General features: G+C 40.7%; 1 protein-coding gene across 1 annotated transcript in view; it reads right to left on the reverse strand.

Annotated features, from left to right (window-relative positions):
• LOC124961363 (kinesin-like protein KIF28P) overlaps positions 1 to 24,514 on the reverse strand; it is a 72,492-nt gene that overhangs the window by 25,565 nt on the left and 22,413 nt on the right. Inside the window, exons 3-7 of the mRNA XM_047519949.1 lie at positions 21,422 to 21,625; positions 15,372 to 15,407; positions 6,732 to 6,956; positions 4,906 to 5,060; positions 859 to 970 (exon numbers count right to left, since the gene is read on the reverse strand). Coding sequence (XP_047375905.1) covers positions 859 to 970; positions 4,906 to 5,060; positions 6,732 to 6,956; positions 15,372 to 15,407; positions 21,422 to 21,625 — 732 coding nt within the window. The remainder of the gene's footprint in view (positions 1 to 858; positions 971 to 4,905; positions 5,061 to 6,731; positions 6,957 to 15,371; positions 15,408 to 21,421; positions 21,626 to 24,514) is intronic.

A 24,514-nucleotide genomic window follows, 5' to 3' on the forward strand; every position in this document is an offset into this window, starting at 1 on the left:
TACAGAAAAGATTAAATAAAAAATTAAAGTTAGGACAGCTGGGTGTGGTGGCACATGCCTATAATCCCAGCAGCTCGGGAGGTTGAGGCAGGAGGATCGCAAATACAAAGTCAGCCTCAGCAATTTAGCAAAGGCCCTAAGCAACTTAGTGAGACCCTGTCTTAAAAAATAAAAAGGGGCTGGGGATGTGAATCAGTGGCTAAGGGCCCTTGGGTTCAATCCCTGGTGCCAAAAGTAAATAAATAAATAAAGTTAGTAACATAGAAGCTTTATTGAACACTGCAGTAGAAAGGGCACCAGGAGTCATGAGGTAATATGTAAGGCCATTCTGTGGGTTGAGTGCTGTATTATGGATGTATTGAGAATAATTTTTATCACAATAACAACATCAATAACTGTGGGAAGCCGTCCTTATTTATCAGAGTCAGACTAGGTTGAGCCATGGGATGCAGAGGCCTGGCTTCTAGGAACTGCTGGGAAGCATGTGGCGCTGTCTTCTGGAATTTTCCCCTAAGAGAATGGCTTCCCTAACTCCACCTATCCTATCACAGAAGGTCCTCCTTGGTCCTGGCCCCCTTTACCTGTATATTATAAATAAAGGAGAGTTGGCTGACTCTCAGAGGCCAGAGCTGGTATGGCCAGACCCATCACACCCCCTCTCATATGAAAAGATATTGGCTCTTGTATGTATATTGAGTAGATAAGTTTTTTGGGTAATAGCTAGAAAAATCACCACACCCTCCTCCAGCAGTTATCCCTTTTCTCCTCCACGCGGGACATGGCAGAGAGGACCCCCACAAATAACAATGATAACAGTAAAGTTGATCAGGTTAAAATGTGGTAGGAAAGCGATTTTACCAAAGTAGTTCTGCTGTTCCCACCCAGAGCAGACTGGAGTAATTTGGTCAGGACAGAATCTCTGTAGGGAATGTGCAAGACTTTCTTCCCCATGGCCGCATCAGCCAGAGCACTGAATGCAAAAGAAAATATAAGACGGTGAATTAAAAAAAGGTATCAAGAAGATATCAAAAAAGTTATCCTGAGGATAATTCAGAAAAGCCCTCAAATCCCCTTTGGCTCCATAAATCTGATGATAATACCTAAGACAGACACCTCATGTACAAAGATGCCAGAGCAAGAGAGCTAACAGGCAGGGGCCACTGACCGTCCAGAGTCAGCCTTGCAGAAACCCTAGCAGACAACGGGAAGCCCAGACCTGAGAAACCAACCCACTAACGCCTGAAGAGACCGCAGCCTTTTATTGTCAATCTGTGTATAGAGAAGGAAAATGGGGCAGCCAGGCAAGGGGAGGACAGGTTTGGGAAGTGGTTTGAAGTCCTCTTCTCATCTTTTTCTCCTACTGCCTTAAGAACCTCGAGTTAGGTCCTCCTATGACTGCAGCCTTAGGGTGAGAGGGAATGACAAGTCCCCACCCCGCTCCAGGGGACTACAAAAGAAGCAGTGTTGAGCCAGTGTGGTGGTGCACACCTGCTCAGGTGGCTGAGGGGATCACTTGAGCTCAGGAGTTCAAAGCCAGCCTGGGCAACATTGTGAGACACTGTCTCAAGGGGTAGGGGGAGGCAGTGTTGGCATCGAGGGGAATGAAAAAAGGAGGGAGGAAATCCCATTTGTAAGAAATTAAAATCACAAGAAGGGAAAAAGAAATCTACAAAATTAATATAGCACAAAGCTACTTGGGAGGCTGAGGCTAGAGGATCCGGAGTTCAAGTTCAGCCTGGGGCAACATAACGAGACCCTGTTTCGAAAGAGAGTAAGAAAGAAATGAAAAGAAAAGAAAGAAAGGAGGGAGGGAGGGAAGGAAGAAAGGAAGGAAGGAAGGAAAGGAAGAAAGAAAGAAAGAAAGAAAGAAAGAAAGAAAGAAAGAAAGAAAGAGAAAGAAAGAGAAAGGAAGGAAGGAAGGAGGGAGGGAGGAGGGAGGGAGGGAAGAGAGAAGAGAGAGAGAAAGAAAGTGAGAGAAAGAAAAAGAGAAAGAAGGAGGAAGGAAGGAGAGAAAGAAAAAGAAAAGAACAGGAAGAAAGAAAGAACAAAAAAAGAAAAAAGAAGGAAGGAAGGAGGTTGGGAGGTTGGGAGGGAGGGAGGGAAGGAAGGAAGGAAATCAACACAGCAGAGTTGGAAAAGAAACAAACAGATATTTTCAAAAAGAAAAAAAAACACTTAAAATTAAAAATGCCCTGGAGGACTGGGGTTGTGCTCAGTGGCAGAGTGCTTGGCTAGCACGTGTGAGGCACTGGGTTTGATCCTCAGCACCACATAAGAATAAACAAATGAAGGCATACTGTCCATCTACAACCACACAAAAAAATCTGTAAAAAACAAAAACAAAAACAAAATCATGGATTTGTTTAATAGCAAATTAGAAATGCTATAGTTGGAATTAGTGAATTAGAGTTCAGAAGAAACAATCCAGATTGCAGCCCAGTGCTTCAGTGATAAATAAGAGAAAGGTTAAGAACCAGGGGCAAAGAGTGAGGAGGTCCAAACAGTTAACTGAAGTTCTGAAAGAGAAAAGGGAAAAGAAAGGGGCAGAGCAAGTCCACGAGTTAATGGCTGAGAATTTTCCACAACTGATGAAAATTGCGAATTCACAGAGGTAAGTATTCCAATGAGGATGGAATTTTCACTCAAATACAACATGGTCAAGTTGGATATCACCAAAAATAGAGTTTCAATGCAGCTAGGGGGGAAAAAGACAGATCATATTGAGGGTAACAGCCATTAGACAAACAGTTTAAAAAGAAAAAAGTAGAATGACATCCTTAACGATCTGAAAGAAAATTCTACCCATCTAAAATTTTGTTTGGGGAGGCCTGAAAGAAAAGGTAATAAAACATAAAAAGAATGAATGCAAATCAATAAAAAGACAATAATTCAATAAAATAATGGAAAAAAATAATAGACATTTCAAGAGGAAGCATATTATTAATAAATGTATCAAGAGATGCCCAAACTTACTAGTAACCAAAAACATCAAGACCACAATAAGATATATTTACACCAACTTAATTGGTAAATATCAGGATATATGATGATGTCAAGCCTTAGAAAAGATATGAATCAACAGGATATATTATGCATTCCTGTTGGCATATAAATTGATCTAACCACTTTGGAAAACTATTTGTCATCATCTTATAAAATTAGGTATTTGTACACCTTATAATCCAACAATTTCAATTCTTTGTCTATACTCAAAAGAAATTTGAACTTATTAGTAACTAATAATTTGTACAGTAATTGTCATGGTAGCACTGGTTATCATAGCAAAAAAAAAAAAAACTGGAAATGATCAAAATGCCAATCAGTAGGAGACTAAATAAATAGATTGTGGCATATTCCCATAGTAGACTACTATACAGCAATAAAAAATAATTGCTACTTGCAATAACATGAATGAATCTCATGAAGTTTCATGAAAGAATAGCAAAAATTAGGTACACATGATATGGTTAGGTATTATTAATAATGTTGAGTCTAGGGCTGGGGCTATAGTTCAATAGTAGAATGTGTACTAGTATGCATGATACCTTGAGTTTATCCCCAGAACCACTGCCCTCCAAAAAGATGAGTCTAAAAGCAAGTCCATGCAATTCTCCTCAGTACATATCCAAGAATACATATCCAAAAAGAATGAGTGATTATTTTTCCAAAGTACTGTGTACAAGAATGTTCACAGCAACTTTATTAAAAATAGCCCAAACCTGGAAACAAATTATCCATCAATAAGAGAATGGATAAATTGTGATATATTTGCACAACAGAACACTACAGAGCAATGAAAAGAATAATTACTCCATTCAGCAACTTTGAAAAATCTCAGAAACACAATCCTTAGTAAAAGAAGTCAGATACACAAGTCAGGTACCTCATAAATGATCTCATTTATATAAAAATCAAGAAAATTAGGCAAAACTAATCTGATGACAAAGGTCAATTTTTGCTGGAAGAAGAGGTGGGTATAAAGAAGACTTTAGGGTTTTGAAATACTTTGCATTTCTACCTGGGTGGTTCTGTTAGTTTTCCATTACTGTAACAAAATACCTGAGAAAAATAAAGCAGGAAAGGTTTATGTGGCTCATGGTTGTTTATCACACTGCTTTGGTCACTAAGTCATAGTATTTACATATAATAAAATAAGAAAAGAGGAAGGATGGAACAGAGAACATAAAATTCAAGTAGAGGATACTTACAAGGGGAGATCAGGAGAAGAATCCTATGCCAACTAGTTCTTGAGGTTTGTAGTGATGTTATTATTTTTGTTACATGCAATAGGGCCAGGCATAAGCCAGTGATGACACTGAGTACATGGGTTAGATATGAGGTGTCCCCCAAAAGCTCATGTGAGACAATGCAAGAACATTCAGAGGCAAAGTGATTAGGTTATGGGGTGTGGCCTAACCAATGGCTTAATCCACTAGTATGGATTAACTGGGTGGTCAGGCAGTTGTGGGTGGGGGTGTGCCTTTTGGGTTTATATTGTATCCCTGGTGAGCAGAGCTTGCTCTCTCTGCTTCCAGGTGCCATGTCCTGAGCTGCTGTCCTCTTCCACACTCTTCTGCCATAATTGCTCTCAGGCCCAGAGCAATGGAGTCAGCAGTCTATGCACTGAGACCTCTGAAACATGAGCACCAAAGAAACTTTCCTTTCTCTAAAATCCTCCTTATCAGCTCCTTTGTTCACAGCAGCCAAAAAGCTGACTAAAACACTGAATCATGAACCAGGGCTGTAACTGATCTTTCATTCTGTTCATGTATTTGTTCTCGGCTGGGACTGAACCCAGGGCATGCCCCTGCTAAGTGGGCTCTACCCCTGAGCCACACGCCAGCCCCTGCTTTTTATACATGAGGTCATTTTTATGGTACAAACCCCTGTCCCCTGGTTACATACCTGATAACATTTCCTAAACTGGTTAAACTTAAATTAACCCGTGATCCTTCTTTCAGTCTGTCTCCTTCAGATCCTGAAGATTTCTGCCTTTCACTTCCAGCTAAATCCACCAAATGAATACTGGACTGCTTGGTGAGGGCTTTGTCTAGGAAAACCTGTAGGGACACACACAGGCCGTGCTGTTAAGAGTGCCGTCGGGGAAGTCAATCCTGTCTACCTGCTGAAACGGTTCTTGTAATTGCATTCACACAAAGGAGGGGGAGGGGGAGGCGAAGAAAGCAACACTAACCAAAAAATGAAATTAGCCATTTACCAGGCCATCCTCTTTACTGTGGCATTTTGCAGTACTGCATTACCAGGCCCAAGCATCTCACCTGCCCCTTCCCATTTCTGCAAATCTGTTTCCTGAGGAAATACTAGAAATCAATGTTTGCTCTGATGTATCTATGATCATTGATCTTTTAAAATGCAAAATACTGGGAAAATTGCAAAGTAAGTCACTGTTCAGGATTGTGTGGTCCTATAGTGGAAAGAACACACATTTTAGAATCCTACAGATTCTCTTGCTGGTGACATGAACTTAACCTGTAAAATGGTGACAGTAGCCCATTACTGAGATGTCATAGGGGTTCAAGGTAATAGATGCAAAGGTCCTAACACATGCCTGGCTTGGACCGTGAGGTGTTCCTGTTACTGCTGACCCCACTGAACAGCATGGCTCTAAATCTCTTTACTTGTTTTTTTGTGACTGATTTCTTCTCTTGCTCCTAAAATATGAAGTTAAATAAATTAGCAGGGCAAACCATATGAGAATTTTATGAATTTTATGAACATTGTAAAATCAAGTGACTAGCTCTTAAAAGTTTATGAAGTTCTTTAAAAAATAGTATCTCATTCAAGTCTCCCAACTTCTGTGGGAAGAGAGAGATTCATCCCCTTTTAAAGATGAGGAAACTGAGGTTAGGGAGATGTTTTCTCCAAGTCTTAGAGTTGGTCAGTAAGAGTCAGACTTATGCACAATCCATGGTTTGTCCACCATTCATGGCTAAGAGCAAGATAATTTTCATTGATGCCTACTTTATCTATTGCTGGTACTGTGACTTAGAGGATAGAGTTGGTACAATCATAACTAACTATAATGTTCCCTGGGGACTTGGGAATTACCATTCCTAGATCAAATGGGATATTGTAGAGATCAGTCCCTGATGCCCAGCTAGGAGTACAGAGGAGAAAAGTCCATTCTAGTTTATCAAAGACTTTAGTAAGTAGAGAGTTACCTGGTATGTGTATTACCTGGTTTCAAAGAATTAATCCAAGTATCAGAAAGTACTTCAGTATGTGGCTACGCCCTCGGCTCATGGATCTGAAGGCTGATCCTTTTATTGGGAGGTATAGACCTGCTACTAACATAATTCTCCATGACAAACTAGAGTCATGGCCATATCTTCACAATTTACTCCTCAATCAACTTGGGGTCAAAATTAATTCCTCAGAGCATGAGATTTAATTGCAAGACACCAGCTAGCAGTGTCCTCTGGGCACTGTGGGCATCTGGTAGGTGGGAGGACTGCTCCACCATGAGTATTAGGTTCACCTAGGGCAGGGTGGGGCATGGGAATGGAGGTTAGGGGTGGGCAGGAGAAGAACAGGTTCTCACTTTTTCCTGCTTCTGACCCTATATTCTGGGGTTGGAAGCTGTCACTTGAATCCACAGGTCAAATCTGGAAGGATCCCATCATATCCACCAGCCTATGATGCCACTGGCAACCCTCCCCGGGTCACCATTGCTGGGAGGTCAAGACCAGGAACGTTCTCCTGAACCTCACCTGCTTGAGCTGAACAGTGATGACCATGTGGGATCTGCTGCTGCTGGCGTTCATGTTGGTCGAAGCTGTGGTCCTGATTTTTGTTCCCTGTTCCATCAGCTTTTCAATTTGTGCATAATTCTCACAAGGCACAGTCTTCAGGCCTTCCACATAAAAGCCCAGCTGTTGGTCTTCCCTGACTTTTAATCCACCAGGTTTTTTGGTTCTAGACAGCAAATCTCTTATCTGGGGGGTGGGAGGGGGTGGGGAGAGAAAGAAGGTAAAATTCAAGAAATCAGGAATCTTTATTTACTTCACTGTTGTATTTATGCCTACATACTGTAAGGACTCAATAAATAAATGAATAAATTTAATATTAAATTTCTGTAGGGTGTCGATGGGGTGCAGCTCAGTGCTAGAGTGCTTGCCGAGCATGTGCAGAGTCCCTGGGTTCAATTCCTAACACAGGGGGAAAAATTCTGTAGGTACCAGAGAACTCATAATTGAACTAAGTAAGAAATCGAGAAATGGGCAAGCAAGAAGAGAGAAAAACCTTCCTGCTTGTAATTAGTGAAATCAGAAGTCTGTTTTTGTTTTTTTTTTTTGTACTAGTGATTGAACCCAGAAGCACTTTACCATTGAGTCCCATCTCCAGTCCTTTTAATTTTTTATTTTGAGACAGAGTCTTTACTGAGGGTGGTCTCAAACCTGTGATCCTCCTGCCTCTGCATCACTGGGATTACAGGTGTGTACCACTGTGCCCAGCTCAGAAGCCTAATTTTTACAATTAAATTAAAAAAAAAAATTTTACAAAGCCATATTGTTTTCAAGTATCTCTAAGCACTCCAACCAGACTGCAAATTCCTCAGGGTGGAGCCGTATCGTTTTATAAACAGATCTCAGTGAGCACTCAGGGAATGCTCACCGAGTGTAGAGTAACTGGGCTGATAAGTAATGTTTAATGCATACACAGAAGGGCCTAGGAATGGCTTCTGTAGCAGAAATAGACATTAAATATCCATAGTTGTCTGATATAAGTAGGTGCTTTTTAAAATTCTATACTTGAACACATTTATTAGAATGAATATTCTCCTAGAAATATAATTTTTTTCTTTTGTGGTGCTAGGGATGGAACCCAGGGCTTCATGCATGCTAAGCAAGCAATCCTTTCCTACAAATCTTGCTTACTCTTGTATTTGATTAGCAGTTCCTTTATGGGTAACACAAAAACAAACCATATGCTGGGCACTGTGGTGCTCACCTGTAATCCCAGCAACTCAGGAGACTGAGGCAGGACTACAAGTTCAAGGCCAACCTCAGCAACGTAGTGAGACCTTAAGCAACTTAGCAAGAGTCGGTCTCAAAATATAAAATATAAAATAAAGCTGGGTGCAGTGACTTCCCGGTAGCTCGGGAGGCTAAGGCAGGGGATTTCGAGTTCAAAGCCAGCCAAAGCAATTTGGTGAGGCCTAAGCCACTTAGTGAGAACCTGTCTGTCTCAAAATCAAAAATTAGGGCTGGGATTGTGGCTCAGTGGTAGAGTGCTGACTATTATGCATGAGGCACTGGGTTTGATTCTTAGCATCACATATAAATAAAGGTCCATCAACAACTAAAAAAAATTTTTTTTAAATCAAAAATTAAAAAGGACTGGGGATGTAACTCAGTGGTTAAGGGCCCCTGGGTTCAATCCCTGGTACCAAAAAATAAAATAATAAAAAATTAAAAATGACTGGGGAGGTGGCCCCTGTGTTTAATTTCCAGTTTTAAAACAAAAAGGCTAAAAAGAATTCTAGTCTCTTTCTGAATTATCACAAATTCTGTACTACAAAGTACTGAAGTCACCAGGCACAGTGGTGCACACCTATAATCCCAGCAACTCTGGAGGCTGAGGCAGGAGGATTGCGAGTTCAAAGCCAGCCTCAGCAACTTAGTAAGACTCTGAGCAACTCAGTGAGACCCTGTCTCTAAATAAAATACAAAAAAGTGCTGGGGATGTGACTCAGTGGTTAAGCACCCCTGGGTTCAATCCCCAGTACCAAAAAAGTACTGAAGTCTTACCTTAATAAGAACAGCAATACATGAAATTAAAAACCCTTAGAAGCTAGTAACATGCAAGGCAGCACCTGATAGAGCAGAAGAGCAGATTAGTCACACTACCTTCAACACCACCACCCCGAACCCTCTCCTTAATGAGGGAAGTTTATTCAATCCAAACAGTATTCGCCACAGCTGAGCCAGACAAGAGACTACGGATAATTTGGGGGAATCTTTTACTGGAGATTTGTGTGATGCCATCTGTTGACGTGGCCTCAGATCAATGCTCACGTCACCTCTCCCTCCAAAAAGCTGCAGCTGGAAAGCAAAGCATGGTCTGCTGTGGGAGCCAGGTGGAGCCAGAGCCCAGAGGAAGTAGTGTCATGGTGCAGAGAGAGCCAGGCTGGAAATCAGAAGCACCTGGGTTCACAGTCCTGGTTTTGCTCCCAAACGGCAAGATCCTTGGACTGTCCCTTATCTTCCCAGTTTTCCCTCTTCATATGAGAGAGACAAATTACATCCTCTCTAAACTGTTCCCCAGCAGTGGCGTCTGTGGTTCAAAGTCCTAAAGTCAAGGCAGCATCACAGACTGAAGTGTGGGCCAGCAAAACAGTGGACAGAAGTTGCCAGAGATAACGAAACATCACCGTGGAGACAACTTCTGCCTTAGCCAGGAAGCCTTTTCCATCATTTCCATCAAATACTATAAATTCTTGGAAGTGGCATCTCAGGGTTAAGATGTGAATGACTAAAGTTTACTAGCAAAAAAGATAGGCTTATCTTGATGAAAGTACCGGGACCCAGAAACAGGGTGGATCCTGGCCCCAGCACCCTCCAGTTGCCTGGAGATAAGAATTGACGGTACTTGTCACGCAGGCATCTGAGGGCTCCCTAAGTCCCCTCGCTGCTCTACTCGGCATTCCCTTATATCCAGCTACACTCTGCTAAACCCGACTGGCTTATTTCCCTATTGAAATCCTCCTTTGAGGAGCTGGGGTTGTGGCTCAGTGCTAGAGCGCTAGCCTAGCGTGGGTGAGGCACTGGGTTCCATCCTCAGCACTACATAAAATAAATAAATAAAATAAAGGTATTGTGTCCATCTACAACTAAAAAACAAAAACTAAAACAAACAAACAACATCTGTTGACTCTCCATGACCTATTAGACCAAGCACTTGACTTTTTGGCAACTATCTCTAGCTTCATTCCAGGAATCTCCCCCATTCTCGCCTACCATGCAGCTCACTCTGTCTACATGAGACACTCTGTTCCCTTGAATTCCATGCACTTTCACATATTAATTTTTTTGGGTTTTTTTTCCCCCTTTTTGAGGTGCTGGGGATAAAACCCAGGGCCTCATGCCTGCTAACCAAGTGTTCTACCACTGATCTATACTATGAATAGATGATTAAATGCTGATCCCTGAGCCTAAAGTGCCCCTCTCTGCACCCCTCCCATCCTCTCACTTCTCTGCCTCACCAAACTCATAAATATCCTTCAAAACTCAGTTTAACTCCTCTGTTGACACCACCAAACCAAAAGGGGATAGTAGATATCCTCCTATGCCCCTCTCTTTTCATACCCACACAGCACATTGTGTTACTTTCTAGAGTAGGTATAAGGTATTCCACTCAATTTCTCCATGGTAAGGACCATGTCATAGGTTTTATTTGTCTTCAGAGTATACTATGTTATATGAAACATGAAAGATATTTAATAAACTTTCTTTGGTTATTGAAATACCTAATGGAAAAGTACCAAAGAGTCATAGAATATGAGACCTCTAAAATAAGAAAATTAAACATTCTAGGATGTCCTCAGGTCCCAAATTCTATGAATGTCCAATTTTCTTATTTTGAGATAAGAAAATGGAATTCCAGAGAGATTACATCATAAATAAGACTCAGTAGGGGAGCAACCTGGGGAGATGCTGTTTTCTCCATTCTTCCCCTATGAGCTTGGAAATAAAGGAAATAGGTGAGGCCTTTGGGTAGTTTGGGAGGTTACACAAAAACTATTAAGATATGGTCTCTGCCTGTAACAAGTATACAATTATAGATATATTTGTCAATTATCTTTTCAGCAAACAGGTTGGGAGCACCCATTCTAGACAAAAAATTGTGTTGGGTTGGGGAAGTAGCTCAGTGACAGAGCACTTGCCTATCATAATAGCATGTGTGAGGACCCGGGTCCAATCCTCAGCACACACATACACAAAAGCTAAGTCCTGCAATGGGATAGAAATATGCTCATAGGGAAACTGTTATCCAAAAATCATAAAAATTTGTTTACAGGGCTGGGACTGTACCTCAGTGGTAGAGCACTTGCCTAGCATGGGTGAGGCACTGGGTTCAATCCCCAGCACCACATAAAAATAAGTGAATAAAATAAAGGTTAAATTTTAAAAAGAAATTTGTTTACATCTTTACATGTAATGAGTCTGAAAGAAAAAAGCAGGATTAACAACAACAACAGCAGCAGCATAAACAAAACAAAAAACACTTGAACGCAAAACTAAAGATTTAGTTTTTTCTGGATATTTAGAAGCTGGAGGTATGGCTCAGTGGTAGAGTGCTTAGCATGCGTAAGACCCTGGGTTCCAGTCCTAGCTCCACCACCAACAACCAAAGAGAAATTTAAAATTTAGTATTTCTTATATAATCTGTAAATGAGCAAACTGAATTTGGAAATAAGGTCATTTTCCAAAGTCACCCAGCTAGAAGATGAGAAAGCTGAGATTTGAAAACACGTTCTGTATACTGCTCCAGTAAGGAGCAAGCTTGTACAGTCTGAGGCAAACTCAGGCCACCAACTGTTTTTGTTGTTTCACATTTTTAAATTGTTGGGAAAACTGAAAGAAAAATAATTGTGACACATGAGAATGGCATGAAATTCAAATTGTAGTGTCTATAAATAGTTTCAATGGTGTACAGATGCATCTTTTCTGTGTTGTTATGGTTCTCATTGTTCTACAACAACAGAGTTGAATAATTTCAAGACAGTAAGATACTGAAAGCCTGAAGGATTTACTCTCTGGATCTTTGCAGCTAAAGTGTGCTGACCCCACACAACATCATGTGGATTGACATTAATGACCTCAGTATATACAGAGCAGCTGGCATTCAAGCTGGACCTCGAAGTTGAGTGGTTTCTTTGGGGACAGAAAAAGCAGGAAGAGTATTGCAGTCATAGAAAGACTAGATGTCTAGAAGGACATGTTCTGGAAAGGAGGAATAGTTCTGGGTAACTGAAGAATTGTGCATATGAAGGTAAAGCTTAGGATGAAGCTGGAGAGGTGGGTAGAGCTGGGTAGTCAATACCAGAAGGAAGGGCTGATGGGAAGAAGAATCACTAAGGTTTGTGTCGGGGTTTCCGGGACCCCCAGCCTTGGGCACGGTCAAGATGGCGCCTGGCGCTGAGCCAAAAGCGGCCAGCTATACAGTAAACAACCAGCGAATTCCAATGATTGGCTAGTTAACGATGTGATTAGAGCATGCCCCCCTCGTGTACCTATTCTATGCCTGCAGCTGTCCGCGCGTTTACCTCGTGTGCTCTCCCCTGATTGGTTGAAGTGTATATAAGCCTGGTGGGTGGGAGAGTAAGGGAAGCTGAAGCTGAGAGCAAGAGGAAGCTGAGAGTAGGAGTAGTAGAAGCGAGGAAGAAGAGTGCGAGCGAAGGCAAGAGCCGAGTGGGAGAAGCGGAGCGGCCGAAGCAGGCGTGAGCCGAGCGGGAGAAGCGGAGCGGCTGAAGCAGGCGTGAGCTGAGCAGGAGAAGCGGAGCGACCGGAGCAGGCGAGAGTTAAGCAGAGGGAAAGAGAGCGAGAGAAAGAAAAGAGAGAAGGGGATAGAAAAGAGGGAAAGAAAGGAAGACTGTGCACAATAAACTTCCAAAGCTTCAGACATTTGTCGTGTCTCTCTCTGCGGGCAGAGGGAACGCGATAACTGGTGCCGAAACCCGGGAGCATGAAGGGTTTATAAAGAAGACAAGGTAAGATATCTTAAAAAAATTTTTAATAAGTTAAACCGGTTATAAAAAAGTTAAAGGGTATCAGGATACGCCATCAGCGGTCCTGGGGATACGCGGAATGCGGTCCAGTTAAAGGGTTTCAGGATACGCCATCAGCGGTCCTGGGGGCACGCGGGATGCAGTCCGATTAAAATAAAAATAAGGACACACGGAAGGTGGTCCGGTATCGGGATACGCCAGCAGCGGTCCTGACGCATGGAACGCGGTCCAATTAAAAGTGAAAGTAGAAACACGCTTGAAGCGGTCCACTTAGGGTATAGGTAGCACGTGAAAAGCCGCTATAAAAATTTTAATGCACACTTGATAGATAGTTTTCCTTTCAGTAATCTCGTTGCTCCTGGCAGCTTGGCCACTGTTTGTCATCGTAACTGCCATAATTGAAGCTATTCAAATTAGTAACAATGGGGTCTGAAACGTCTAAATTCAGAATGCAGCAACCCCTCAGGGAGCTATTAAAAAACCATGGGACGCCATTAAAGGAAAAAAACAGCTAAAGTATTTCTCGATACTGTGGAAAGGGTTTCCCCTTGGTTTTTGGATGAGGGCCTTTTGAATACCCTACAGTGGGAACAGCTGGGGAGGACCTTCGTATAGCGGATAGGCAAAACCCTTTGCCAGTAGGCACTATGGCTATTTGGTCTCTTATTAAATCCTGTCTGCGAGATAAAAACAAAAAACCTTCACTCACCGAGCCTTTAGCTGAGGGAAGACAGGTTTGGAACAAAAACTCAGACGGAAAGGCAAACCCGGAACCTATGGACCATTGTTAGCCTGGCCATATTTTTTACTTCTAGCTAACACATTTTTTATCCTTCCTTTTCTTGTTTTTTCACCAATTCCTCTACAAGCCTGTCAATTCTACTGATGATTTTTCAGGTCATGCTGTTTTGGTGACAAGGATATCTCTAGTCTTTCTTTGCTTTAACAGGAGGAATTTTTGCACTTTGCCGTTGGAATCATACTACAAATCAGACCCAGAGTAGAGCAACTCGTCCTGCTGACCTTAGCTGTAATTTTGCTTTTCCTCCCACGTCAGCTTGTGTATTTCCTCCCTTTTATGTTTCTACCAACTAACATTTCTAATAACACCTCTTAACTGTTCACTAACCGTGTGCTATCTCTCACAATGCTGGAATGGTTCTTTTGCCACCCGTGCAATTTTGATGCACATTCCTATCTTCCTACCAGTCCTAGTTTCTGTTGCAGATATAGAATTGCCAGTGCTATTATCAAGAAACAGAAGAGGCTTTGACATTGCAACAGCCGTGATCATTGCCATCACAGTCCTTGCAGTAGCAGCATTGACACAACCATAACAATGATCATTCGGCCGAAAATACAGCTGCAGCCTTACAGACCATAGAGACTCTATCAGAGAGTGGACTTACTATAAGAACAAGTGGATACCTTGCAAGAACTTTTGGGACTGGGATGCGTTTATTCCCTGAGAGCTGTTTGTGTTGCCCGTATTGTAACTCTACTGGGATGTATGTTGTTTCTGTATTTAATATGGCTACATGGTTTTTCTTCTGTTTATAGATTTATCAAACAGCGGGCAGGCTTAGGAGCTATGGTGGTACTCCTCTGCCTTGGCCTCCTTCTCTTCATTCGTTTTGGCATGCATCTACGAGCCAGCCAATAGAGAGATCAGATTATCTTTCATCAGGCCATGACCGCCCTAAAGGCCGACAGCCCCCCATTAGTATGGCTCTTGATGCTGGACCGGTAGTCAAAGACGGGTAATGAAGGAGGTGGCTATGTACCAACCTAAGACAGGAGCTGCAGCATGCTCTGCAGGCTCTGATGATGGGTAAGGACATATGCTGACCACTCAGCCTAAGACAGACACGGTCCCAAGCCTTAGTTTAATAATAAAGAAGGGGGATATGTCGGGGTTTCCGGGACCCCCAGCCTTGGGCACGGTCAAGATGGCGCCTGGCGCTGAGCCAAAAGCGGCCAGCTATACAGTAAACAACCAGCGAATTCCAATGATTGGCTAGTTAACGATGTGATTAGAGCATGCCCCCCTCGTGTACCTATTCTATGCCTGCAGCTGTCCGCGCGTTTACCTCGTGTGCTCTCCCCTGATTGGTTGAAGTGTATATAAGCCTGGTGGGTGGGAGAGTAAGGGAAGCTGAAGCTGAGAGCAAGAGGAAGCTGAGAGTAGGAGTAGTAGAAGCGAGGAAGAAGAGTGCGAGCGAAGGCAAGAGCCGAGTGGGAGAAGCGGAGCGGCCGAAGCAGGCGTGAGCCGAGCGGGAGAAGCGGAGCGGCTGAAGCAGGCGTGAGCTGAGCAGGAGAAGCGGAGCGACCGGAGCAGGCGAGAGTTAAGCAGAGGGAAAGAGAGCGAGAGAAAGAAAAGAGAGAAGGGGATAGAAAAGAGGGAAAGAAAGGAAGACTGTGCACAATAAACTTCCAAAGCTTCAGACATTTGTCGTGTCTCTCTCTGCGGGCAGAGGGAACGCGATAGGTTTGTATGTAAGAAAATATAATCCCTAGGGCTGAGTATGTAGCTTAGTGGTAGAACAAGGGCTCAGCATGCACAAGGCCCCAGAACCAAGGGGAAATAGAGTAGAAAAAGAAAAAACATAATCTCTATTACCTGTTCATTGTAAATTTCCAGCATACTGAAAGTAACCTGCATAGAGAAGAGCACAAGTAAATGTTCTCTTGAAACTATAATCTTTGGGATGTGTGAGTGGGGGAATCTACATATATACTACATATATATATATATATATATATATATATATATACACACACATACATATTTATACACACAAATATCTCAAATGTCTAATAATGTCCAACAAAGAAAAGATAATATTAAATATTGTAAAGCTCTATTGCAACACCCAATGAATTATCAAATAATTTAATGATATTAGAGAGGCTCTTAATATAAATATAAAATTAAAACAGATTAAAAAAATATATATGTGGGTCTGTCTCAATTGTGTACCCTCAATCTGAACACATGGACCCTACTGGATATTGCTAGCCAAGCTTTAACCTCTTCAGCAGGATTGAAGGAATCAGAACAGCTCCAGTCTAGAAAAAAGGTCTGAAGTTTACCACCCTTATTCATTAAAAAGTTTGTGGGCTGGGGAGATAGCTCAGTTGGTAGAGTGCTTGCCTCACAAGCACAAGGCTCTGGGTTCAATCCCCAGCACCACACACACACAAAAAGTTGACCATCCTGGGTCCTAAGTTTAATCTGCAGCCCTGCCCACTTCCCCAAAAGAAAAGGGTCAAGGTGACGTCAAGGTGAATGCAGAACAAAAGGCCAAGAAGTGGAAAATAGGTGGTAAAAGATATTGAGACTAGATTGCAAGAGATTAAAAGCCAAAGTAGAACTTCCAGAAACAGAAGACAGAAGAAACAGTGGAGGAGTGGGATTGTGGCTCAGTGGAAGAGCACTTGCCTAGCATGTGTGAGGTACTGGATTTGATCCTCAGCACCACATATAAATAAATAAAATAAAGGTCCTATAAATAAATAAAATAAAGGTCCATTGACACTAAAAAATAAAAAAAAGAGGAAGAAACAGTGGAGGAAATAAAGAGAAAAAAATTAGAGAAGTTTCCCGAAAGATAACAATCTCCACATTGAAAAAGGGTACCATGAGTGTCCAGCATGAAGAATAAGAATAAAAAGAAGACCCTCAAGGCTTTTGGAAACTGACCACCAAAAAGATCATCAACAAAGAATGGAATCAAAGTGGCAGCAGACTTCTAAGCCACAACATTGAAACTTAAAAGACAAGGGAAAGATGTTTTCAGTATCCTTAGCAAGAATGCTATTCTGTGTAAACTTGAACCAAGCATGGAGGTCAGAAAAGATACTTTCAGCTATGCCAAGGATGCAAAAATTATACCTCTGGTCCACCTTTTCTGAGGAAAATGAAAGTAAACCAAGAAAGGGGAATATAGTGCATGTAGGAGGCAGGAGGGCCAGCAAAGGAGAATGTTGAAGTTCCAGAATTGCAGATTCGCGCAGACCTGGAGAAATTCTGCTCCAAATCTTAGCAGGAGAACAGAATCCTTCCAATGAAGGAGACCTAAGGAAAATAAGAGAACCAATAAATTGAGTATATGGAAAATATTGTTAATAGGTCCGTGACACTAATTTGGAGCACTGAGACAAAGATTTATGGAAAACTAGACATAATTTTTTAAAAGGTAAAGGCATTTAAAAACTCCAAGAAAAGTGAAGTGTAGAAAAGATGTATGCATTAGTTGGATAAGCAGTAGACAATATTTACACAGTTAAAATGTTAATTACTATGGATTTAACCATATAGTATAATAACTATATAAAAATATGTGGGAGAAAAAAGATCATGGTGGTGGCAAAGTTAAATTCTGCACTACTATAGTAGAAAAATGTTAGATATTGTCCCAATTGATATCTAAGAAGAGCAAAACCACCATTATTTTAAAATATAATGATAGTAGGGCACACAGATAAGGAGTTGGAGATGGGAACTGGGGAAGGAATAAAGAAGGGGGGTTAGGGGATGGCAAGGAGGATGGTGTTTTCCATAAGTCGCTCAGTACTATTTGAGAGTTTTGAACAACTGTTTTATTGAAATATAATTCACACTGTACAATTCACCCATTTGAAGTATATAACCTTTCTTCACAGAATTAGAAAAAAAAAATCCTTAAATTCATTTGAAGAATAAGAGACCCAGAACAGCCAAAGCATACTAAGTAAGAAAAGTGATGCAGGAGGCATCGCAATACCTGACCTCAAAGTATACTACAGAGCTGTAGTAACAAAAACAGCATGACATTGGCATCAAAATAGACATGAAGACCAATGGAGCAGAATAGAAGACACAGAGACAAATCCACACACTTACGGCTATCTGATACTTGACAAAGGTGCCAAAAATATATTTTGGAGAAAAGACAGCCTTTTTAACAAATGGTGCTGAAAAAAACTGGATAGCTGTATGTAGAAAAATGAAACTAGATCCCTATCTCTCACCCTGCACAAAAATCAAATTGAAATGGATCAAAGACTTAGGAATTAGACAAGAAAGTTTGCAAATGCTAGAAGAAAACAGGATCAACAATCATGTTGGTGTTGGCACTGATTTCCTTAACAAAATCCCCAAAGCACAAGATATAAAACAGAGAATCAAAAAATGAGATAAGTTAAAAAAGGTTCTGCACAGCAAAGGAAACAATTAAGAGTGTAAAGAGAGCCTGCAGAATGGGAGAGAGTCTTTGCCAGTTACTCCTCTGATAGGGGACTAATGTTCTGAATATATAAAGAACTCAAAAAACTTAACACCAGAACAAACAAGCCCAGTCAATAAATGTGAAGAAGAACTTAACAGAAAGTTCTCAAAATAAAAAACACAAATGGCCAACAAATATATGAAAAAATGTTCAACATCTCTAGCAATCAGGCAAATGCAAATCAAAACCACACTAAGATTTCATCTCACTCTAGTCAGAATGAACAAGATATACAAACAATAATAAATACTGGCAAGGATGTGGAGAAAAGGGTACACTTGTACATTGTTGGTGGGCCTGCAAATTAGTGCAGCCACTCTGGAAAGCAGTATGGATATTCCTCAAAAAACTAAGGATGGAACCACCATATGACCCAGCTATTCTACTCCTTGGTATTTTCCCAACAGAACTAAATCAACCTGCTGCAGCAATACAGCCACGTCAATGTTTATAGCAGTACAATTCACAGTAGAATCAACCCAGATGCCTGTTAGTAGATAAATAAAGAAATTGTAATTTACACACACACACACACACAATGAAGTTCTACTCGGCCATAAAGAAGAATGAAATTGCTGAATGGAAATGGAGGAAATTATGCTAAGTGAAATTAAATTAGGCTTAGAAACTCAAAAACCAAATATTTTCTCTCATATGTGGAAACTAGAATAGAATAAAAGAAAGGAGGAGGGACAGATAGGATATCATAAATATATAGGGAAGATCAGTAATGTAGAAGAAGGAGATTGAGAGGCAGAGTACAGGGATAGGAGAGGGGAGCCAATGTGGAATTACTTCTTAAAAAATCATGTTATATGCACATATAAATATTCCATGGGGAGTTTAACCTTTATATATAAATAAAAAGAACCAATCAAATATAAATAAATAGATGAGCCAAAAGAAGTTAAGCTGAGTAGAGGAAGGAGAATGGGAAGAAAAAGGTGGGTATCATGAACTGAAATTGAATTCCATGCTTGTATGATTTTGTTGGGATGAACCCAACTACTGTATAAAGCTCTAATAAAAATAAAGTATATAATCCTCTGGGTACAGTGGTGCACATCTATAATTCCAGCAATTCAGGAAGCTGAGGCAGGAGGATTCAAGGTTAGCCTCAGCAGCTTAACAAGACCCTGTCTCGAATTTTTTTTAAGAAGGCTGGAAAGAAGCTCAGTGCTCTGGGTTCAATCACCAGCACCCCCCAACAAAAAATAATAATAAATAAATGAAGTGTATGATCCAATGGTTTTTAGGATATAGCTGACATGCCAAACTCAGATTCTGTATCTGCTGGTTCAGCCAATTGTAGGTTGAAAACAGTTTTAAAAAATGTATATTTGCTGAACATGTATAGACTTTCCCCTCTTATTCCTGAAACAATACAGTATAACAACTATTTACATTGTATTAGGTATTATAAGTAATTCAGAGATGATTTAAAGTGTCTGGGATGATGCACAAAGGTTATCTGTGAATACTGTACTATTTTATGTTATTGAATATCCACAGATTTTGGTATCCAGGGAAGTAGTGGTGGTGGTGGTCTAGGAACCAACCCGGGAATGCAGAGTTGTGCAAGCATCCCACGACCTATATTTAGAATATAAACAATGAAGTTCATTACCATCACTTCCCATTTTCTGCTGTCTCCCCTCCCCCACCCAGCCATTGAAACCACTAGTCTTCTTTCTGTCTCCAGAGACTTTCTGTTTCTGGTCATTTCATAAAAATATAATCAAACACTATTTGACCTTTTGTGTCTTCTTTCCCTTAGCATAATATTTCCAGAGTTGTCCATGTTGTAAAAGCATTAGAATGTCCTTTTTTTTAAGATTGGATAATATTCCATTGTGTGGGGATACACTTTATTCATCTATTCATCATTTGATGAACATTTGGGTTATTTCCACTTTTGGGTGATTGTGAATATACTGCTATGGAATATCCATGTTCAAATTTTGTTTGGAGCTGGGTATGGTGGTGAACACCTATAATCCCAGCAGCTCGGGAGGCTGAGGCAGGAGGATCAAAAGTTCGAAGTCAGCCTCAACAACTTAGGCCCTAAGCAACTTAGCAAGATCCTGTCTCAAGGGCTGGGGAGATAGCTCAGCTGGTAGAGTGCTTGCCTTGCAAGCACAAGGCCAGCTGGTAGAGTGCTTGCCTTGCAAGCACAAGGCCCTGAGTTCAATCCCCAGTACCGCAAAAAAAAAAAAAAAAAAAAGATCCTGTCTCAAAACAAAAAATAAAAAAGCAGGTGTTGGGGATGTGGATCAGTGGTTAAGAACCACTGGGTTCAATCCTGATATGAAAAAAAAAAATTATGTGGACATATACTTTCCTTTCTCTTGAGTATTTAAGTTCTTAAATTCTACTTACATTACTTGGAAATACTTTTAATTAAAAGAATTAGAGACACTGAAATGTTAATGCTATTTAGTTAGGTTGAAGAGATTATGTAATTTCTAACTTGAACATATTACCTTCAAAATCAGAAGAGTAATTAAGATAAAAAAGAATGCAATATTGAATCTTCATAACACCAATTTAAACTCTTCTGCCATTACACAAAGCACAGACACTATGCAGATAGGTATTTGTTGACATTTTGCTGTCATGTTCTAAATTTGAGCATGCTACTAGTTACACTGCATCTTGAAAATGCCACCAAGCTTCAGTGAACCTAAAATTTAGTCTTGGGTCTTCCATGCCAGGACAAGTAAGAACTTATGTGGGACAAGTAATCAACAAAGTCACATTTGGGGGACTGGAAGTGTAGCTTAGTGGTAGAGCAAGTGCTTAACATGCATGAGACTCTGGGTTCCAACCCAGCATCAAAATAAATAATAAAGCAAATAAGATGAGAACACAGCCACTACTGCGGTAGAAGAGAGGAGCAAAGGAAACTATAGACTTGAATCAGCTAAGGGTGATTCAACCTCAAGAGTAACCCCCTTGCCGGGTGTGGTGGCACACGCCTGTAATCCCAGTGGCTCAGGGAGTCCAAAGTCAGTCTCAACAAAATCTGAGATGCTAAGCAACTCAGCAAGACCCTGTCTCTAAATAAAATACAAAATAGGGCTGGGAATGTGGCTCAGTGGTCACGTGCCCCTGAGTTCAATCCCTGGTACCCACCCCGCAAAAAAGAGTAACCCCTTATTAATGTTAGCAGTTCTGTCTGCTTCTAGAATACCCATTGTTTTTTAAATACATGTCCTTGGAGATGGGTATATAGCTCAGTTGTAGAACTATGTAGCTGAATTTAAACCCCAGCACACACACAAAAATTGTGCACTATTCTAAAATGGAGATGCTAATAACTTCTATTTGGGGAAGAGATTCAAAATGACAAAAGAAAAATTGTCATTCTTTGAAGAAGGTATTCTAGAATAATGCATACCTGATACTCTTGATTCCTCCCCTGATTCTCAATTGCTTGAAAGAGCTCTTCGCACACACTTGGAATAATACCCTTGTTTGCACCAAACCCAATCATGGAGTAGCTTTTTCCAGAGCCAGTCTGACCATAGGCCAGGAGAGTAGCATTGTAGCCTTGCCATGCACTGTCCAGGATTCCCCTCCCGATGTCATGGAAAACATCTCTCTGGAAAGAGGATCACAGGTGTCGTGTCAGCACGGGCTTGTGGCATGTTTACTCACACGTCCCTACTTTTACAGTGCTCTTAATGTCTAATAAATATTCTTGTTTTAAGCAACTCCATCTTAATTAGTATATGATCTGCTGAAACACAACTCAGATGCTTAGAGCTAGTAAAGCAAACTTAGAAAAAGGGCCTTGTCAGTTTGGAAGACACTGCACAATCACATTCATGGGCCACAACACGGATACCTTGGCTGGCTCATAGTATCCATCAGTAATGAATTTATCTATTTTGTAGCCTTTACAAGAGATAGGCTAGGTCTCTGAAATTGAGCAATTAAACAAAAAATTTCAAGGGACCCAGACCCATCAAAGCCTTTTCTATTTCTTTATTCTGTAACCCAAATAATAATATCACAAAGTAACCTACACTAATTTTAGCCTTCTATGGGTGAACTCTTTTTCCATCAGACCCAGTGGTTCTGAAGCATTTCTCCAGCGTGTGTGTGCACACAAACACACTGTAGTTTGGGTCTTGGATGTCTCCCAAAGGCCCATGTGCTAAAGGCTTGGTCTCCAGCTTGGTACTATTGGGAGGTACGGAACCTTTAAGGGGTGGAGCCTAGAGCTGGGCATGTAGCTCACTGGAAGAGCACTTACCTAGCATATGTGAGGCCCTGGGTTCAGTCTCCAACAATGCAAAAGAATAAAAAGTAAAAAACAAGGTGAAGCCTAATGGGAAGTTTCAGGACATTAGGGAATGTCCTCTAAAGGAATTGTGGGAGCTTGATCTCTTTCTCTCTTTTGCATTCTGGCTGTGAGGTGAGTGGCTTTGTTCTGTCACTTGCTCTCTGCCATGATGTGCTGGCCACAGATCCAAGAGTAATGGGCCCAACTGACCAGTGGACTGAAATCTCTAAAACTATAAGTCAAAATAAATATTTTTTTCTTTATGAGTTGATTACCTTGGGTGTTTGTTATAGTGCAGAAAACTGACTAATGTATGGATCTTTAAAAAAAATTTTAAGTGGGAAATAGATACCTGTGTCACAATTGCTTGCTCCTTTTGTTATCTGGGCTATAGCCATTGCCAGCAATAGTTTTCTTATTTTAGGTTCTTTATTTTCTTATTTTAGGTACACTTCTCCCTACCATCTAATATCAAAAATAAAACAGGAAGTAAGAATCATATGCTCCATTTGTTAAAATTTTTACTAGAAAAAAATTTATATAACTTTTACTTCTGAGAAATATGTACATATCAACTTGGTGTGCTTTTCATTAGGACAATAGACAATAGCCAGTTTTCTTATAATATTTGTTTTTCATGAGAAAGAAATAGAAAAATTAGTGGAGCTTCAGGCCTGAAATGTGGAATTTCAGCTATAGTTCACCAGAATGCTGACCATGCTTCCATCAGAAAAAATGTGTTTTCATAATGGATGTCTACTTTAGCCAAAACTAAGGAGTGATTACTAAGCTTAGTAACTGGCTTGCTGTCTTTCCTTCTCAGCACTACATTTCTAATCTCTTCCCATTCACCATTCTAGGATGACAAGAAACTTTTTTTTTTTTTTTTTTTTTTTTTGTGGTGCTGGGGATCGAACTCAGGGCCTTATGCTTGCGAGGCAAGCACTCTACCAGCTGAGCTATCTCCCCAGCCCCATCATTCTATAATCAAATAAAGAAAATATTTTCCTATACTATATTTCATTATGTTAGTCAGTTTTCCATCAATGCAACAAAATACCTGAGATAATCAACTGATAAGGAGGAAAAGGTTTGCTTTCTCAGTTTCAGACCACTGTCAGTTGGCATTATTCTTTGGGCCCATGGCAGGAGTGTATGGCAGAAGAGGGCTGTTCACTTTATGGCAACCAAGAAGCAAACAGGGAGAGAAGGTTCTGGGATTCCAATATCCCTAATGTCCCAACTTACTTTCATTAGGCCCCACCTCTGAAGGTTCCACTACTTCCCAATAGCTCCACAGGCTGGGGACCTACTGTCCAAAACATGGGCCTCTGGAGAAATTCCCAATAGACACATGAAACAAAAATTCTACAATGTCTTAGTCAGTGGTCAACAAAAACTCACTTTGGGTTGGATAAGTTGTTGACAAAGAGGTTTCCTTATAATTCTTAAGGTCTTCACTTCACTGAAGTAAAGTTAATATTCACTAAGTCATCCATTTTAAGTATACAGTTTGATCAGGTTTAACATAGGTAGTGGGCCATGGGACCACCACTGTGATCTACACATTTTTGTTTCATTTTCATCATTCCAAGAAGTTCCCTTGTGTTACTCTGCAGTCAGGCCCCTTCTCCCACCAGAGGCCACTGACCACTACTGATTTACTTTCTGAAATTATAGTTTTGTTTGGTTTTTGTTTGTAATTGCCAGAGAAGTAGAGTTGTACAGTAGACAGTCTTGTGTATTTGATTTCTTTCACAAGTATGTTACTTCTGAGATTCACCCAGGTTGTTGTACATAATCAGTGTTTTCCTTTTTTTTTTTGCTAAATTGTATTCTACTTTATAAATACATCCTGATGCTGGGTGGCACATGCCTGTAATCCCAGCAGCTTTGGAGGCTGAGGCAGGAGGATCATGAGTTCAAAGCCAACCTCAGAAACTTAGCAAGGCCCTAAGCTACTCAGTGAGACCCTGTCTCTAAATAAAATACAAAAAAGGGCTAGGTATGTGGCTCAATGGCTAAGCACCCCTGGTACAAAAAAAAAAAAAAAAAAAAAAAAAAATCATGATCTTATTCACTCACAAGTTGGTGGAAATTAGAGTTGTTTTCAGTTTGTAATAATTATATATAAAGCTGCCATGGACATTTGTATACAGTTATACGTGAGGAAATACATTTTTATTTCTCCTACGGTTGTGT

Source organism: Sciurus carolinensis, chromosome 12 (assembly GCF_902686445.1).
Source record: "Sciurus carolinensis chromosome 12, mSciCar1.2, whole genome shotgun sequence".
Classification (NCBI taxonomy): Eukaryota; Metazoa; Chordata; class Mammalia; order Rodentia; family Sciuridae; genus Sciurus; species Sciurus carolinensis.